The sequence below is a fragment of the Leptonotus elevatus genome, chromosome 8, assembly GCF_054856555.1.
Source record: "Leptonotus elevatus isolate MCC_2025b chromosome 8, RoL_Lele_1.0, whole genome shotgun sequence".
Classification (NCBI taxonomy): Eukaryota; Metazoa; Chordata; class Actinopteri; order Syngnathiformes; family Syngnathidae; genus Leptonotus; species Leptonotus elevatus.
The window spans coordinates 17132942-17150604 of record NC_141246.1 but is presented as its reverse complement, the minus strand read 5'-3'; the positions used below and the strand labels follow the sequence as shown (position 1 = coordinate 17150604).

Sequence of the window (17663 nt, the reverse complement as noted above, 5' to 3'; positions counted from 1 at the left end):
TCAGTATGGAGAGTTGGGCCATGGCAGAGGAGGAGACGGACGAACGAGACTGGCCCGAGCTGATGGGTCATGTGTCTGTGACGGGAGGGGCGGGACATGGGGCGGGGCTGCCGAGGCTGAAGAGGGGCCAAGGGAGCAGGCACCTCGGTGTGGACATGACCTTTAACCCTGACGATGTGGGTGAGCAACGTCACAAATACTTTACTTCTTCGGGTAAGTTTAATCACAGAAAATTTGTGTACAATGAATGTTACAATTTTAATGCCTCATTTCACAAATTTTCCCCTTCCTCAAATCTCTGATTAAAGCCACGCCCCTCATTGATATGCATGATTATCAAGCAAGGCCATTCATAGTGGTGTGCGATTATGAAAGTGTGTTAAATAAAAAAAAGATTGTAACAAAATAGTCATGCTAGCAGCAAGTATTTGCACTGTCAAGGAGCCACGTTACTTAATATGTTTCTAAAGAAATATTCTGCTATACAAAAGTAATAATGATCAGGTTTTAATTCTATTGTCAGAGATGTATTGATTTAACCAAGTTTAATAGTACAATATTGTGATTATGTGAGTTAATTTTAAGTCAACTGAATCCAATTGACATTTGTGACTCAATTTTTCCCAAATTATTTTTGACTCTTCAGTCTTCCGATTACTTTACAGTTGAGAGTTACATTGCTTTGGTATGCAAATGATGACCTACAAATGCATTTTTCTGTTTGTTTGTTTTTTTAAACCACAGCTCAGGAGTTTCTGATAATATATTATTTTAATGTAGAAAATAAAATGATGATCACACTGAGGTTGTGTTGCTTTTCCTCGCAGATGAGGACCTCATCAAACACATTCTAAGCGATGGCCAGAACTTCTTCCCGCAAGCCGATGAAAGTGAGATGGCTGATTTGTAAGTATCAGGTCGACAAAATGAAATGAATCCACTTTGACATTTTGGGGCTCTTTTTTAAATGAACTCCACTTCCCTTCCTTGCCTGTGTGTCAGGTCGAGTATTTTAGAAGATAACACAGAGGTGATACTTCTCCAGAAAATCAATGACCCTCTTCCTTTCGAATCGATCAGAAGAGAACCCCCGAGAACTGCTTTCTCCTCCAATACAGGTTTGTGTGTGTGTCCATACTATATCTTAATATTGTTTGGTAGCATATCATTCGTCCTGCTATCCAAGTTACAGAGAGATGTTGTGGGTTGCGTCTTCTCAGTTTAAATTCATCCTTTGTCCCTTCTGCAGTTGTGGCAGATGTGTGTCGTCCCAGACGCTTCCCTCCCTGGTGCGGACGTGCCGCCCTGTGGGGCAGCTGGGCAGCGATCGCCCTGGCCAACAGTATCTCCATTTGGGCAGCTCACGGGTTCAATCAGAATGTTGCCATGATGTGGCTCGTCTCCTGTTTGGCCAGCTTCCTGTGCTCCTGTCTGCTGTTGGAACCCATTAAGGTAAGATGCAAAAAATTTGAGGTGTGCCCAAAAAAATCCATCCACATAAGAAATGTTGAGATTCTCATTTACGACGATTCAGAATCAATATTAAAATGTCCCCAAATCGATTTTATTTGTTTATTTTTATACTGTATTGCCCGTGTTTGTCTGTTCATGTTGTACACGATTTGGCCACTAAGAGGCAGTGTGGTTCAGTGTGTTAAAATACAATGTTAAGTTGTAGCCACATTAGATCGTAGAAGAAGAAAGTTATGCCAATACAAGTTGTTTTTTGTTGTTGTTTTCCAGCGTAGGGCGAGCATGTGCCTGTGAGGAATGTTAAGATTCTTCTCTGTATACATCCCTGCAGTGCTTTTGTATGAATAGCTGTTATTTTGAGTGATAAAAGTGCCGTAAGTAGCGCGCCAATTAGCGTTAGCGAGTCAATGGTGCTTTCCATTGTGTGTTAGCCTTGAGCTAGCTACCTTCGGGAAACAAGCTAAACAAAGTGTTTGCATTTAAGTGTGCACCGTGTGTAATTTTCTTTGTTTTGTGTGTTTAGATATATAGTTAACCTCAACTGGAGCATAATGAACGGCTTGATATCAGCATAATTGGACTCTTTTTGAGGGACTGTTTGTTGTTTGCTAAACTGTACTCAGTCTGCTCAGGAACGGCAGAATATATACAGAATATACTATAAAAGATATACAATTTATAGCTAGCTACATAGAGTAGCAGTTGTGGTCCACACTGTTTTTATGGGGGGAAAAAAGCACTTTCCTTAAAATTCAAAATTTAAATGTTAAAAAAACAACAGAAAAATACACTTTAATGTCCCCATTTGTCATCCTGTCTTGCAAAGCAGACTGGAGTAGATCATGACAATTATTTGCACAACTGTACATTGAAGCAGAAATAATTGAATCGAAAATCGATTCTGAAATCAATCACAGACCCAAAAACCAGATTCGAATCGTGAGACAGTCAAAGATTCCCACCTCTGCAAAATATGTACATTTGTCCTCCAGGTGTTGTGTGAGGCCATCTACTATGCAGTGTTTGTGTGTCGCCTGCGCCCCGAGGACCAGGATGTTCTGGTGGAGTTCCCCATGGTGGAGAGGGTGGTTCAGCGGGTCCACAGGGTTCGGCCACCTCAAGGCTACGCTCTGTCCCAGGACCGGCACCAGGCCCGCAAGATCCGCATGCTGCACACCATGTTGAAGGTAAGCAAGACGTACGCTTTATTGCATCCTCTCTCTGTTTTCAAAATTAACTAACATCAGTGTTGTTTTTGATTTTCAGAACTTCCTGGTCTACATGTTCTTCTTGTTGGTGGTTCTTCTTCTCAATTATTCGGATTCTGCCAAAGACACGCACAGCCTGAGACTGCATACTCAGTTACAACATGCGCTACACACTCCTGAGTACCACAACATCAGCAGGTACAATCAAGATCTGATATTTCCCTTCTTGTGTAGCGAAATAAGGTTTACAAAATATGATAAAGTTCCACATACCATAAACTACAAGCACAATATTAAAATCATGTTAAATCTTATACAGTTAAAGTCTTGTCATTTCCTAATCTCTCCTATGTCATCTTTCAGCCGACATGACGTTCTGACTTGGCTGAACAAATCCTTATTACCTCGCCTTCTGAATGACTCCGCCCTCCTCGGAGACACAGGAAGTGTGCTACTCGGCACAATGAGACTCCGACAGATCCACCACGCGCAGGGTGAGAAGCCTTGACGTTGCTTTTCATGAACCCAAAATCGACTTCCAACCTCAAAGTATGTGCACATGAATGAATATTTTTGGTCTGTTCTTTCAGTTCTAGATGGTTCCAGGTCAGAACAGGGCTGGCGTGGTAACACAGCTTCTGGTTTGGGTCCGAGAAGTCTGCTCAATAACTCCACAGATTTGGTCATCCAGCTGAACAGAAGTCTGGAGGAGGCCTCCAGCTCACTGCAGCAGCTACAGCAGCAGCACTGGCTTGGTCACAGGTAGGGAACGTTCTTAAACCAGAGCTTAAAGTTCTTTTTAATAATTGAGGCACTGTGAAGGATACGCTTATCAACAAATAGTTGATTGTGAGTTTTCTTACAGACCTGGCTAGCATAGTTGTATTGGCCAACAACATGTGTGAACCATATGACAAGGAGTTAACAGAAATGCACCATCGGCAGAAAATGAGCATCCCTAAAGTTCTGCAGCTTTTAACATTTTTTCTTGAAAAATGAGCAATGGCCTTAACAGATGTATTATCCCACTCCGCCCACATTTGTAATGTAAGAAGAAAGATGGATTTTTCAATAACTTCCAATAAATCATCTTCTGTCTTATTTGTAGGAGCCGTGCTTTGTTTGTGGAGTTCTCACTCTACAACATCAACACAAAACTCTTGGCAGTCTTTTCCTTCCTCTTCGAGTTCCCAGTTTCAGAGCGTGCTCAGTCCAGCCTCGACCTCATCGTCATCACTCTGTGGCCAATCACAGGGCTGGATCTGCAGCTTCTTTTAATGGTAGCACATTTTAAGAAGCGGAATGCAAATAAATTCCCGCTCTTTGTTGTTTTTATGGACATTTATGACTTGTTTTTCTAGATGGTCCTTCTTGCTTTGGTGTTATACTTCCTGGTCCGGGGGCTTTTGGGTTTCCTCCGAGAAGGTCACTCCTACCTGTTGTCCGCCTGGAGACTCCTGGGCGTGTGTAAACTTGCTCTGGCGGCATCCGTATGCGGCCTGCATCTGAGCCGCTGCGTCATGGCCCAGCGGCAGTGGGCGTTGTACCTCCGTCACCCGCGCGATGCCTTCACCGACTTCTACCCGCTTGCCAAACGGAGTCAGATGTACACAGTCATGGCGGCCTCGCTACTCTTTATATTGGTGCTCAAGGTACGAAATAATCATCCAAGAAAAATATTATGCATGTGAGGTTGGAAGATTTCCTTGAATACATTTCGTTGCCCCTGTGCAATCATGCAGGCCTCTCATCAGCTGCGCTTCCTGCGAGAGTGGGCCGTGTTTGGCCGAGCCCTGCGACGCTCGGTCTGGGAGTTGCTAGGCGTGGCGCTGGCCCTGCTGCTGTTGTTGTTGGCGTACTCGCATACCGGACACCTGGTGAGTGTCTGTTTTGGGGTCATACTCGTGCTAACCTGTTTTTTGGGATGACATCGTACAAGGGTCTGCAACCTGCGGCTTTGGAGCCACATGTGGCTCTTTAGTCCCTCTCCTGTGGAAAATAGTAGAAATATATATAAATTTTTTACATATTTTTTAGATAAAATATTCTTCAAATGAAACAATGATTTCGAAAATAAATAAATAAATAATTTAATATTCCCCCCAAAAATGAATTTTTAAGTTAGTAAAGTTTTTTAAAAATTTGCTAAAAATGTCCAAAAAGTGATTATAAAATGTCCCACAAGGAAGCGGAAAAGCAGGAATTCACCATAAAATGTCCATGAAATTGCTAAAAATGAACTTGAATTAAAAAAAAAGGCAGAAAAGAAAATGTTCAAAAAGTAACCTAAATTGTCCAAAAACAAAAGAAAGGCAGAACATTACCATAAAATAGTTTGGGAATTGCCAAAAACATATTTTGTTTAACAAAACCAAGTCAGAAAAAATTATAAAATGTCAAAAACAAAAGAAGAAATCCCCCAAATTACCATAAAATGTCCACAAAATTGCAAAGAATGTTAGAAATTGACTGACAAAAAAGGCAGCAATAAAAATAATAAAACAAAAATAAAATAAAAATAAAAATAGCCATAAAAAAAAGTAGACAGGCAGAAAATGACCATAATATGTCCATACAATTGCCATAAATGTCAGAAATGTTAGAGAAAATCAGAAAAGTCCGAAAATTTATTAAAAATTAAACACACCAAAAAAATTCCACAACTAAAGACGAAAGGTAGAATAAAATTAACTGTTTCCTTCATCACAATCTTCAAATGTTTTGCGGCTACAGACGCATTTTTGGTTATTTATTTGGCTTAAATGTCTCTTTTGACAGGAAAGGTTGATGACCCCTGACATAGCATGAACATAAACGTGTTCACGACCTTTCTGTCAATGTTCATTTAATCATTGTTTTCTTATGTCCATCCTTTCTGTCCCTCCAGCTCTTCCACTCGGTCTTCGATGGCTACGCTAGCGTCAGCGCCACCTGCCTGTCCTTGCTGGGTGCTGGCGGTCGAGGTTTGCTGTCATGGGAACCTTCCCGGACACTAACCGGTCCATCGGAGACCGTCTCCTCACTGGTGTTCCACGCCAGTTTCGCCGTGCTTCGGTTGGTCTTGATCTGGCTGGTAACCTCCATTTTACTGAGGAACTACCGGCGCGGACGTGCCGAGTTGTACCGGCCCGCCGTTGACCTGCAAGACTACGAGATGGTCGAGCTGTTCCTCAGGAGACTCAAGATGTGGATGGGACTTAGCAGGACCAAGGAGGTACTCAACTGTTTCTATGAACACGATATGGGCAGTAGGGATGTAATAAAATCTAAACACCATGATACGATAATTATCATGATATTGTGGGGAGCTTGGTGATTAAAATAAAAAAATCACAATATTATATTAAAAAAAATTCATATTGAGAAGAAAAAGCACAATATTGTGTTTTGTCAATGTGAGCAATAATCAGACTAGCATGTATCATCTTTACAATGCTAATTAGCTGAGGTCATAGTTCAAATAATACAGGTAACAGTAACCTTGATGACCTACAAGAGGAGTATTAATATTCAGGCACTTAGCGGTATTTGGCTTGCATCTGCACGCACGCGCAAAATGTGTTACGTTCCCCTTCATCTGGCCATTAACGTGGGTCTAAAACGTAGATGGCCAAAACATGCCTAATTAAAATCAAGCTGCACCAATAATTTAAGCACTGGAGGGTGCTGAAACTGCACAAGCGGAAGACAACCTGGCCTTTTCAACTGATGTGCTGCTTTTATTATCATGACGAAGACGAGATATATATATATATATATATATATATATATATATATATATAATTGAGAGTACTCAAGTGTTTTCATACTGGTAATTACTTGACAAAACCAGTTTATTTGTTTACAAGGGAAGTCAACACCCCCAAAATTTCTTAAAAATAATATGTTCTATGCAACCCAACTAGTCTAAATATTATATTTTGGTTTATATTGCATTAGTGGAATACGAGTTAAGCAGCCAAATTCCAGCTGTTTTTATTAATATGAGAAGGTGGCCATTTTGCCACTTGTGAAAATGACATCCCAGTAGCTCAGGTCTCAGGTAACAACCAACCATACATAGCTCAGCTTCAGAAAACAGGTGAGCTGTGATTGGTCGTTGCAACTGTGACATCATCTTCAGTTGACAGCAAGTGGCAAAATGGCCGGCCGTTGAGATGGATAAAAACGGATGGATTTCATAACTCATATTCCACACGTAATAATCAAAATGTCATGTTACATATACCATAATATCGTCAAGAAATGTTTAGTTAAGGTTGACTTCCCCTTTAGATTCCCTTTTATTATTTTTACACAGTGTTACTTTTCTTTATTAAAACATTAATGGATCGAAAGGTAAAGTTGATTTGCTACGTGACTGAATTCAAGAACAACTCTTAAGTCAAGGTATGGCTGTATATCGAAATGTGTCATTTGCCACAATTCCCGCTGAATGTGCCGTTCTCCATCTGATCTTTCCGCAGTTTCGTCACAAGGTCCGTTTCGAAGGCATGGATCTTCCCCCGTCGCGTTCCTCGTCGACCAACGACTGCAAGTCTCTTTGTCTGCCGCCGCTGGACCGTCCCGACTCTCCGTCCACCCCGGACAGCATTGACGGCTCCGAGGCCTCCTGGTGCCCGGCGTCCTCCAGCCCCTGCAGCCTAACAGAAGCCCCCGGCGTGGGCCCGGGGCTCGGGCCGGGTCCGGGTCCGGGCCCCGGGGTCGGCGGCTGGCGGGAGAGGGCGGAAACGGAGGCCTCTCTCAAGAGGCTCCTGCCTACCTTTGACGCCCTGCTGCAACAGCTGGACCGCGTCACCGTGGCAACGGAGGATCTATTCCATGTGGAATGCCGACTAGAGCGAGCGCAGAGAAAGAGCCGGCGGAGAGGGAAAGATTGTGGGGGGAAAGAAAGGAAAAGTGGAAAGGACAAGAGTAAAGTGGGCAAGAAGGCCAAAAAAAAGGAGAGAAGTGAACTTCCAAAGGAGTGTCGAGACTCTGCAGCCAACACTAAAATGACTTCAAACATTCCCTTCACAAAGTCCAAAGCACTGCCCCGCTCGTCCTCACCTCCCTCCACCCCCCTTACACCATCACCCGACAGCCCCTCTTCCCATTCCCGGCCTCCCAAATCCAGCACGGTTCCTCCATCCTCGCCATCGTCACCTCCGCCCACAGCCTGGGAGCGCCCGCCCGCCGACAGAGAGACCCTCCCCACCTCAAGCCTCTTCAACCACCCGGCCCACACCACCACCATCCCCACGCAAAAGCGAAAACGCAAGCCGCCTCCGCTTAAAAACAAGGTGCACCCCAACTAAGGGAGGGCGAGGAGGGTGCGAGGTTAAGGACGAGAGGAGGGCGGGGGGGGCAGCTGGTTTTGTCTCCCGACGCTCCTCTCTAAACCTCACGGGTGAGGAACGACGATTGCGGTGCAGGTTACCGGATCGAGATCCCTCCCGTTCCCCTCAACCAGCTACAAGTGACCCTGGAGGTCACGTGGAGGTCACTGACAGAAGCACATTAGCGTGCTCACCTGAGGACTAACAGTTAAAAAAAAATTAAAATAAAATTCTTGTTTCTCTGCTATTTTTTGTGTATGTAATCAAGATCTGTTGATCCTTTTACTACTTATGCGTATTCGTGGCCCGTCTGGAAGACGAAAAGTTTTAGCCAAATTTGCATGCAAGGCAAATGCAGATTGACGCACACGCTACACGTAGACAAACCTCCGCGGGGGCTCGGCTTCTGCAGCCACTTGTTCAGGGTTCCGATTATGTTGAAGCGGTACAGACAGGATGAAAGGCACAGGAAGTGATGTCATGAAAGATGGCGAGAGGAGGTTTTGAAGGAAAAGGATGGAAACAGGAAAGACGTTTATGCTACTTGGTATTTACTTCAGTTCAGCCACCATGAAGCTATATTGACTATCAGTATGGTGTTTAATTTTTAATGTGTTCATTATGGTTGTGATGTAAATTGCACTTTGTTGTGAAAGGTGGTGAGTGTGGTGTTTTCGGATGTAATAAGCTTGGTATCAAATCCATTATAGAAAGCTTTACTTAAATTGTAGCTCAACTATAAAAATTGCCAAAGCTTTTGCAGCATGTATGATTATTACCGTGACCAGAATTCGTTTGTACTTCGCACTTTATTGTCAAATGGAGCTGATAGCCAAGGACACGTATTTAACTCATCAACTTTATACTTGTTTTGTTATGAAAAAGTTTGCGTATTAACAAGGTTTTGACACAAGTTAGTTTGTTTTTTTTAATTGTTGTGATCAACATATGTACTTAGTGTCCAGTGGGCAAATCTCAGGGAACGCACCCCTTTCCTCGATACGTGAGTTTTGACGTGGAAAAGGAGTTTCATACAGTATTGTCGTGATGTGGAATTGACACCACTTGAGTTCTCCAAAGAAAGTATTGAAACAGTGAGTACAAATGTGTTTGTGAGGCTGTGGGTTAGTTGAAAAAAAAAATTATTTGAACTTTTTCCACATTCAACTTCCTGCCACACGCAGGATGCACCAGATTTTTTTTTTTTTACAAATGTCTGTATATCTTGGTACTTCACGGTGTACATATTTGTTGTAGCGTTTCATTGTCCTTCAGTTATATATGGTCTGTTCAAGCACAAGTAAAAAAAAAAAGAAAAAAGAAAAAAGGGATCGCAATCTAAGCTAAAGAAATATTCAAGCAAGTGCGAAATGCTTAAGATTTCATGTCAACCCCCCCCCCCCCCCCTACCCCTACCACCCCCAGTCGGCTTCAAAAAAAGTCATCTTGTGTAAAACTGTTACCAATCTGCCAACATTTTTGTTTTATCCCATCTGTGGTAAATGTCATGCTTTTGCACTTGACAATGTTGAATAAACAGCTCAACAGTAAATGAAATCTCAGAAATGGGTGCTGTGCTACTTTCTCCAGTTGTCCAGATTGCTGCAACAACTGAATGCATTTCCCAGTAAACCCTTTGCAAGCTTTCAACCACATCTCATTGTGCTTGTAACATTGCTCTTCTACAAGGAAGTTAATTGGGTGCTATTTTAAGCCATTGTAGCAAATCCATCTAAAGCTTAAGTACAAATGTGTATTCTTGAGAGTCCATCTCACCTGTAAAATTGAATTGAGTAATTTTTTCTCACCAACACTCTTCATCTGGCCCAGCACTGACCATCAACCCATCCGTGTGTTGGGCTTGTTAGGGTCTCCTAAAAGGACTTAATAACCAAACAAACGGACATTTCAGATATTTTAATGCGCTCGCCTAAATTCACCGTAAGCGCACAATGTCTGTAATTCAACATTTTTGGAAAAATATGCAGAATTTGCTACGTTCACCGCTTCAACGTTCAGAAAATAAGTCTTGATTTTGAAGCTCACTGGGTCCCGATCACTTTCAGTCAAAGTACGTGTAGTAAATCCACCGCAATATATGAATGGGCTGTCAATAGACCCCTTGCAGCTGAAGCCAGAGGGCAGCCATCTTAGATCAGTGTGTGTTTTACGCTAGCATACCTGTACGGAGTAATAAGAGAATTTCAACAACAACAAAAACTTCACTATTTGCATCAACCACCCAGAGATTATCTGAGGATTGTAAATTGTGAGTGACAGTGGTTAGGTTTACATTTCGAAGGGCTTTGCCATCATTTCATATGACAACATAATGCGGACAAATTTTTAAAATTGCATTCCCAGACTTACAAACGTAGGTTACACACTGCCATTTTCACAGCGAAAATGTCACGGCGAAATTGCTGCATTTAAGTCAGGTGGCCTTAGCAATTGACAATACAAGATGTCCGCCAGTAACTTCACTCCTCCCGACAGTGATTAAGCGGCATTGCTAGTCCATCCATATAGAAGTCCGTAGTGTGATTACACAAAATCTGTGAAGTCGTCGACGGTCGAAACAAGCCGTTTCCTCTGGCCTGAGCTCTCCGTGTTTGCGGCTGCGCTGCTCTGCTGAAAAGACTTGTTGGGCTGAGCGTGTCCCTGCGTGAGCGAGATGCCGGGAGTCGAGCGGGACTGAATGTCTTCGTGAGCCTGATAAAGCACAAGAAAGAGAGACATGATGTCTCTTATGTGCAAGTACAGCGCACACACATGCACACACGCGCGTCTCCTTACCCTTGTCCTGATCCTCTTGATGTGCCGTAACCTTGCCAGCCACTTGGAGGCGTACGCGTCGGAAGGGTTGGCTCTGTACTGATGCACCAAGGAGGCCATCTATTGGAGAACATGGCAAACATTATGTACAGTGTAGTATGACAAGCCATTTAAGATGCACTACACTTAGTATGCTGTGTCTTGATCTTTATAAAGGCCATACTTGGCTTTTTACTTGAGATTATGAATACACGACTGCCATCGTTTAAGAAACCAAAGAGAGGACGTCACGGCACTATGTGCAAAGAGCTCATCGTCTTACTAGTGAGGACAAAGAATGTGTACACCTTATGCTGGATAATGAATACATTCTTAAAGGGCTTTGGTGGGAAAAAAAAGTTTTTACTAGTGAAAACAGTCATTCTACTAATGCTCTCAACTGTCTTACTACTGCACCAAAAAAAAAGTTGGGTCAAAAATACCCCTATTTGGGTCATAAGGGGACCAACCCAACTTTTTTGGGTTATTCAACTAACCCAAAAAGTTGGGTTGAATAAAAAATATCCCAAATTGGGTCAAAAAAGGGACCAACCCAACTTTTTTACGTTATTCAACTAACCCAAAATGTTGGGTTGAATAAATAACCCCCCCGCAAAAGGGTCACTTTGTGGGTTATTAATTTAATTTGACAACCTTTTGGGTTAAATAGCTCAGAAAGTTGGTTTGAATCATTTTTTAGGCAATTTAATTGGCTTTCTCAATTAACCCAAATAGTTGTGTGAAATGAATAACCCACAAACAACCTTAAAAAAAATGGGTCACTTAATTTGACCCTTTTTTTTGGCCTAAATAACTCAGAAAGTTGGGTCGTCTCATTTTTGCCCCAGTTCAATTGGGTTATTTAAATAACCCCAAAAATTTGGTAAAATTAAGAACCCACAAAAAAACTGGGTTGATTTGTGCGTTAAAAATTTAACCAACTGTTTATTAAATTAATAACCCATCTTTAGGTTGTTTTGTCGGTTATTTATTTGACCCCCAAAAAAGTTTTGTTTTTTGGGGGGGTTAAATAACTCAAACCCCAAAATTTGGGTTGGCAAATTTTTTACCCAATTCAATTGGGTTATTTAATCACCCCCCCCCCCACACACACACACACACAAAAAAATAGGTCAAATTAAGAACCCACTAATCAACCCAGTTTTTTGAAGGATTCTTAATTTGACCTTTTTTTTAATTATTTAATAAACAGTTGGTTAAATTATTAACCCGCAAATTAACCCAGTTTTTTTGTGGGTTAATAATTTAACCAACTGTTTATTAAATTAATAACCCATTTTTGGGTTGTTTTGTTGGTTATTCATTTGACCCAACTTTTTGGGTTAAATAACTCAAACAGTTGAGTCAGTCCATTCTTGATGCAATTTGGGTCATTTTTGACCCAACTTGAGATGGATATCAAATATGTGGTTTCAACTATACGGTAGACTTACATTGGCATGCAGAGCCATCTGTCGGACCAATAGTGGGAGGTTGCTGTCAGAAACGATTTTTGCCACAGACGTATCTACTAAGCCCTCCAGGTCTGAAAGACAAAAAAAAAAAAAAAAAAAAAAGAGGTGACAAAGCAACAATAAGGTGACACGGACGAGATGACAAAGTGTTCAGCTCACCTTTACGGCACTGGAGGGAAACAAGGTTACATTCATAATCCAGTGGTTTTATGATCACCTCCACAAAGTTAAACTGACCCTGAGAGAGGGCAAAACATGGTGAAGACAAAGCAATGCGACTGATGGAAACGCCGACTGTGATTGCGTGCGTCTACCTTGATGGTGCCCAGTTTGTACTCCTCGCCAGAATCATTGTAAACCACCATGACAAAATCGTTGCCAATGTGGCGCTTCTTGTTGCAGCAGCCCTTGTCGCTCTCCCTGTTTGGCATCAACGTGGCGATATGGAAGATAGCTACGCAGTACACACACAACTTTATTAGTACTGTACACACGCAACAAAAAAGATGACGTGTCCCAACACACACCTTGCATGATGTCATCATGCCAGCAGTACGTGAACTCGCCGTCGTCGCCGTACTGATCGAGCCCGCCCAGGAAGATCTGGTCGGGGTCGCAGTCCTTCAAGTGGATTAATTTCCCGAGCCCCGTCAGGAAGGCAGCGTAGCGGTTGGAACCGTACTCGTTTGACAAGATGGCCACCTCGTTGTTCACCTTCAACGGAGCATGTCAACAATTGATTTGACAATTATGGGCTGTCCTCAGTGAGCTAAACAGTTTCAAGTTGGAATGGTTTGAATTTGTCAGGGAAATGTTGGATTCATGTGATGTCATTTTCTTCATTTAGAATTTTATTATGAGAAATTTGTGAACAAACCCCAAGATGTCGTGAATGAGATGAACGTGTTCAAGTTAAGAGAGTCTGAATAGGTGAAGAAGATAAATGCTAAATGGAGGTAAATATGCACGGTGAACATGTTGAGGAATTTGCAGAACAAGCTAAACAATTTGGAATGACTGAAATGTGACAATAAATATGCAAAAAGGTCTTCATTTGGGGCTTTTATTTTGAAAGTTTAGACATTTGGGGAATAAGTTCAACAGTTTGAAGATGGAACGATTAGAAGCTGTTAAATGTGGACATTTGATGTGAATATATAAAAATGTTACTTTCAGGCTTTTATCTTGAAGAAAGAAAAAAAATCTTTTAGGAATGGGAAAAGTTCCCCATATGTCCTGAATGAACTGAACATTTTGTTAAGTTAAAACTGTTTAAATTAGTGAAGAAATGTGGAAGTTGGCAGAAAAAAATAATTAAATGCCTTCACTTCAATGTCCCAAAAAAAAAAGTGTAGCACAAACAAAACATTAGCCCACAAATATACTGAACCGCGTCCTCACCTGACCCGCTCCCACAAAAATCACGCCGATCTTATGAGTATCATAAGGAGGCATCTGGTCCAGAACCTTCACAGCACGATCAATTACCTTCACACAAAGAACACGTTGATTCATGTCAACATTGCATAAATGTGAAAAGTAAAGCCAAGTTGAGGCTAGCGGATGCTACGCGGGACACCAACTTGGGTTTTGGGCAGCAGCAGTGGCTTGTTGGCTTCGTTCCCAAAGAAAGGCGAGTGGTACAGCTGGAGGAATACAAAACTAAAACAGAGATGAGATTCAACAAAAACAAAAACAAAAAAGAGGGCACAAAACCTGAACAACACATTCATGAGAAACATTTTTGAGAAAACGATATGCGAGGCGCCTGAAGACATAAATGTCGAGCCCACAACCGGTCAGGTCACACAATGGTGAGACGCCATATTTTGTTGATCTTTTTATATATTGATGATGCCGCTCATTCACAGGTGAGCTGCAGGCGGGACACACACTGGACCGGTTCGACAAACAATCATTCACATTCACACATAAGGGCAAGTCTCAATTGTCAATTCTAAGGGTTATATACTGTAAATACAAAACTTTCAGCCATGATGTTACTGTAACTTAAGTGCGTAATACGTTTTCAAACATCAATACGGCACGTTTTCAATTGTTAACCAATGTTCATATGTTCATGGATCTTTGAGGTGAGTTGTTCAAACAAAAAAGGTCAAATTTGAATACGTGAACTGAAAAGCGAATAGCGACAAAGCCGATTTTAATTAGTGCCACAGTATAGTGCCTGAAGGTTACATTTGTTATATACTGAATATTACAAGGCCTTTAAGTGAAGTAAATTATTACTTTTATAAAGACTATAATCTTACAAGTTAACAAAAGACTATTGAGGAACCCTCATACTGTTATGCTATGCTATACTATGTTACAATTTATATTTATAAGTTATGGACAATTTTAATTAAAAATACATTGGTGCATACAAGACCTTAGTGCATCATGGTTAGTTTTCAACAAAGATTTATGTTAAAGGTCTTTTATTTTAAATACAGTGTATGGATACTTCTACCAAATTTGTGCTTATTGACCAACTCAATTCTGGGTGGTCTGATGACCGTCTCCATGACGGTATTTCATGTATATACTAACTTACATGCTTTCACCGACTGAGCAGAATAGAATGTTATTAATAAGGACAGTTTTTCCTGCTGAACGCAATACCGGCAACATAGCACTTTTATTTACTCATGTGTGTTATACAAAGGTTTCATTTTTATTGTATTTTTTCTTAGATCCATTAAAAAAAATTTTTTGATGAGGTACATAAAAAACAATATCATTATACTATATTATCTGAATATTTCAGATGTATCACCCAGCCCCATTTTGCTTGACATTTCAACTGTCGGCACTCACTCACAATCAGTCGCACATTAGTACCTCGGGCACAGCCCAGAAGCCTTCTCGGTGTTGCCGGGTCCAGGTCGACTGTGGTACGAATCTCTCTCGGCCCTCCTCTCCCTCCTGGAAGACGGTGCCGATACGGAGATGGTGTGCCCCCGTGGTCTGTGACCCCCGCTGGGTGATATGGGTCCTGGTTGCGCCCCACTTGGCGGAAACTCCAACCTCATTCTTGCTCCTCCACTTGGAGGCGGTCCTGAAGCGGAGGAACCTTCCGCCACTTGGGTCTGTGTTGTGAGTCCATTGAGGTCTCCTCCCGCACTTTCCCTCTCGGACGGCGGCTGGACCTTGGCCTCCGAAGACCCTCTTGGCTGGGCCGCGTCGCCTAACGCGGTCTCTGACTCCAGAGTCACTTTGGAGAAGGCTTCTGATAAAGTCTGGAGCTCTGGTGAGGAGCTGGACTTGTTGAGTCCATGACCCTGGGACTGGTTGGTGCCCTGGAAGAGGAGTTCCTGGCTGCCAGGCGTGGAGAGGCCCTGAGTTGGCTGATCGATGGGGATGGCCCCCTCGCTCACTTCTTCCAAAGTGGACTTCTCATCATCTTGACTCGAGGTAGAGGACGACTGGGAGACAAAGAAGAACAGATCTTTAATTATTCAAATCCAAAGCCATAACTTGCACTTCTACTTTTTGATACTGACTCGACTGAGTGTCCCAGGAGGCGGGGCTTTTGAGAATTTATCGGCAGAAATGAAGATGGGGTCAGACGGCATGGGCTCAAACTCCTCGCTTTCGAGCCAATCAGATGGCGTGTGTGCCGTTGCCACCCCTGCGCCTTCTTCCGGCACCACTGCCGAGTCTACAGCAGGACACAATGACAAAACATTTGTCAGACAGCTCGCCCCTCACAAACAACCTGGGTTAGTCTCAACAACAATCGCAATAGCTGTCAGTAAGCAATTTTACAACTCAAACTCAAAAAGGCTGACCGACAGCCGACACCCCCACACACCCACACACACACCCACACACATGCACATGAACAGCCGTGGAGATCAATCGAAACCTAGAAGCATTTGATCAGAAAAGACAAACAGACAGGCAGCATCTACCCATCATTTCATTCACTTTCAACCGCTAGGCTTGGGCGGTACAGATGTATCCTCCACGTTAGATTTGATTTCTCGCAGACAAAGAAAGGGAATGTTAAAGGAGAAGTCAACCCGAAAACATTTTATGAACAATCATATGTTCAATCATATGCCCCACGAGTCAAAATATGGTATTTTAGTTATTATTGCGTTAGTGGAATATAGGGGTGTGAATTGCCTCGCACCTGGCAATTCGATCCGTATCACGATTCATAGGTCACGATTCGATACCGATCAATCATGATACGAATCTAAAAGTTGTTTATTGCGATTTATTTATTTTTTTCAAAATTTTGAAAATACTAATCAGTAGCTAGCTAGCTAAACAGCTAACCAGACAGACAGACGATGGCACTCTTGGTTTAAAAGCTAACCTCAAGTAAGATGTTTTGTTGAATATTTCCATCAAAAATTGATGTTTAAAAATCGATTTGGCCGCATATTGAATCGATACGAGAATTGTGCATGGTATTATCGCGATATATCGCCGAATTATTTTTTTTAACACCCCTAGTGGAATATGAATTTAGCTGCAAAATCCAGACATTCTTATCAATATCAGAAGGCGGCCATTTTGCAAGCATTGGCAAAATGGCCGCCCTCTGATATTGATAGATGAGATGGATAAAAACGACTGGATTTCGCTGCATAACTCATATTCCACAAATGTAATATTAATCAGAATATCATGTTTAGACGAGTGAGGTCACATATAACAACATATTATTGTCAAGAAATGTTTTAACGTAAACATCCCCTTTAAAAATGAAAAGGTAGTAAAGTATGGTAATTAAATGCAATGAAAGAAATAAACAGTGGTGCCTTGACTTACAAGTCAATTCCTTCCATGACCACGCTCATAATTAAAAATATGTTAAATAAATATATTATGTAAATGAAAGTATCATAATGCGCTACAACAATTTCAAAACGCTTTATTTAAATGCCCAATAAAGTGATAAAGCTGCCATGTGTAGAACATGTAACAAAATGAGTTTCAAATTAATTTCAACGGTACACGGGCTTGTAATAGGGTGACCCAGGATATCTTAACTCATTCACTCCCAGCCATTTTCACAGAAGCCATCCCCTTCACTCCCGAATGTTTTACTGGATTTCGACTGATATTGCATGGCCTACAGAATATTGTGTTCTATTGCTAAAAAAACGTGGAACCTACCAAAGGAAAGATTAGTCTTTTATTTCATCATGGGAAAAAAAGTATATTTATATCTGTTTCCGTTTTGCAGCAATTAGCATTAGAATATAGCTAAGTTTCATCATTATTCACAAATCTATTTAGAAATGTGAATAAAGTAGCTTTTTTTCAACATGGCCCTGATTAATCTCTTTTGCTCTGCTGCCACCTGCTGGCCGTTTGTGTAATAACTACCATTTCTTCAACCGTTCTTTGCAGTT

The 17663-nt window shown here is 41.8% G+C and overlaps 2 protein-coding genes across 8 annotated transcripts in view; one reads left to right on the top strand and one right to left on the bottom strand.

Moving 5' to 3' along the window:
- pkd1a (polycystic kidney disease 1a) overlaps window positions 1-8246 on the top strand; it is a 59613-nt gene extending 51367 nt beyond the window's left edge. For both annotated transcript variants that reach the window (XM_086082568.1, XM_086082567.1), the window contains 13 exons: window positions 5-213; window positions 828-906; window positions 1003-1118; window positions 1250-1452; window positions 2466-2660; window positions 2740-2879; window positions 3045-3175; window positions 3272-3443; window positions 3790-3961; window positions 4043-4333; window positions 4424-4558; window positions 5569-5895; window positions 7148-8246. In XM_086082568.1, coding sequence (XP_085938694.1) covers window positions 5-213; window positions 828-906; window positions 1003-1118; window positions 1250-1452; window positions 2466-2660; window positions 2740-2879; window positions 3045-3175; window positions 3272-3443; window positions 3790-3961; window positions 4043-4333; window positions 4424-4558; window positions 5569-5895; window positions 7148-7978 — 3001 coding nt within the window. In that variant the 3' untranslated portion in view covers window positions 7979-8246. The remainder of the gene's footprint in view (window positions 1-4; window positions 214-827; window positions 907-1002; window positions 1119-1249; window positions 1453-2465; window positions 2661-2739; window positions 2880-3044; window positions 3176-3271; window positions 3444-3789; window positions 3962-4042; window positions 4334-4423; window positions 4559-5568; window positions 5896-7147) is intronic.
- Window positions 8247-9901: 1655 nt separating this feature from the next.
- Window positions 9902-17663, bottom strand: part of tsc2 (TSC complex subunit 2) — a 29565-nt gene continuing 21803 nt past the window's right edge. For all 6 annotated transcript variants that reach the window (XM_086082569.1, XM_086082570.1, XM_086082572.1 and 3 more), the window contains 10 exons: window positions 15795-15952; window positions 15133-15716; window positions 13872-13950; window positions 13690-13776; window positions 12816-13002; window positions 12603-12742; window positions 12448-12526; window positions 12268-12359; window positions 10796-10894; window positions 9902-10711 (listed from right to left, as the gene is read on the bottom strand). In XM_086082569.1, coding sequence (XP_085938695.1) covers window positions 10544-10711; window positions 10796-10894; window positions 12268-12359; window positions 12448-12526; window positions 12603-12742; window positions 12816-13002; window positions 13690-13776; window positions 13872-13950; window positions 15133-15716; window positions 15795-15952 — 1673 coding nt within the window. In that variant the 3' untranslated portion in view covers window positions 9902-10543. The remainder of the gene's footprint in view (window positions 10712-10795; window positions 10895-12267; window positions 12360-12447; window positions 12527-12602; window positions 12743-12815; window positions 13003-13689; window positions 13777-13871; window positions 13951-15132; window positions 15717-15794; window positions 15953-17663) is intronic.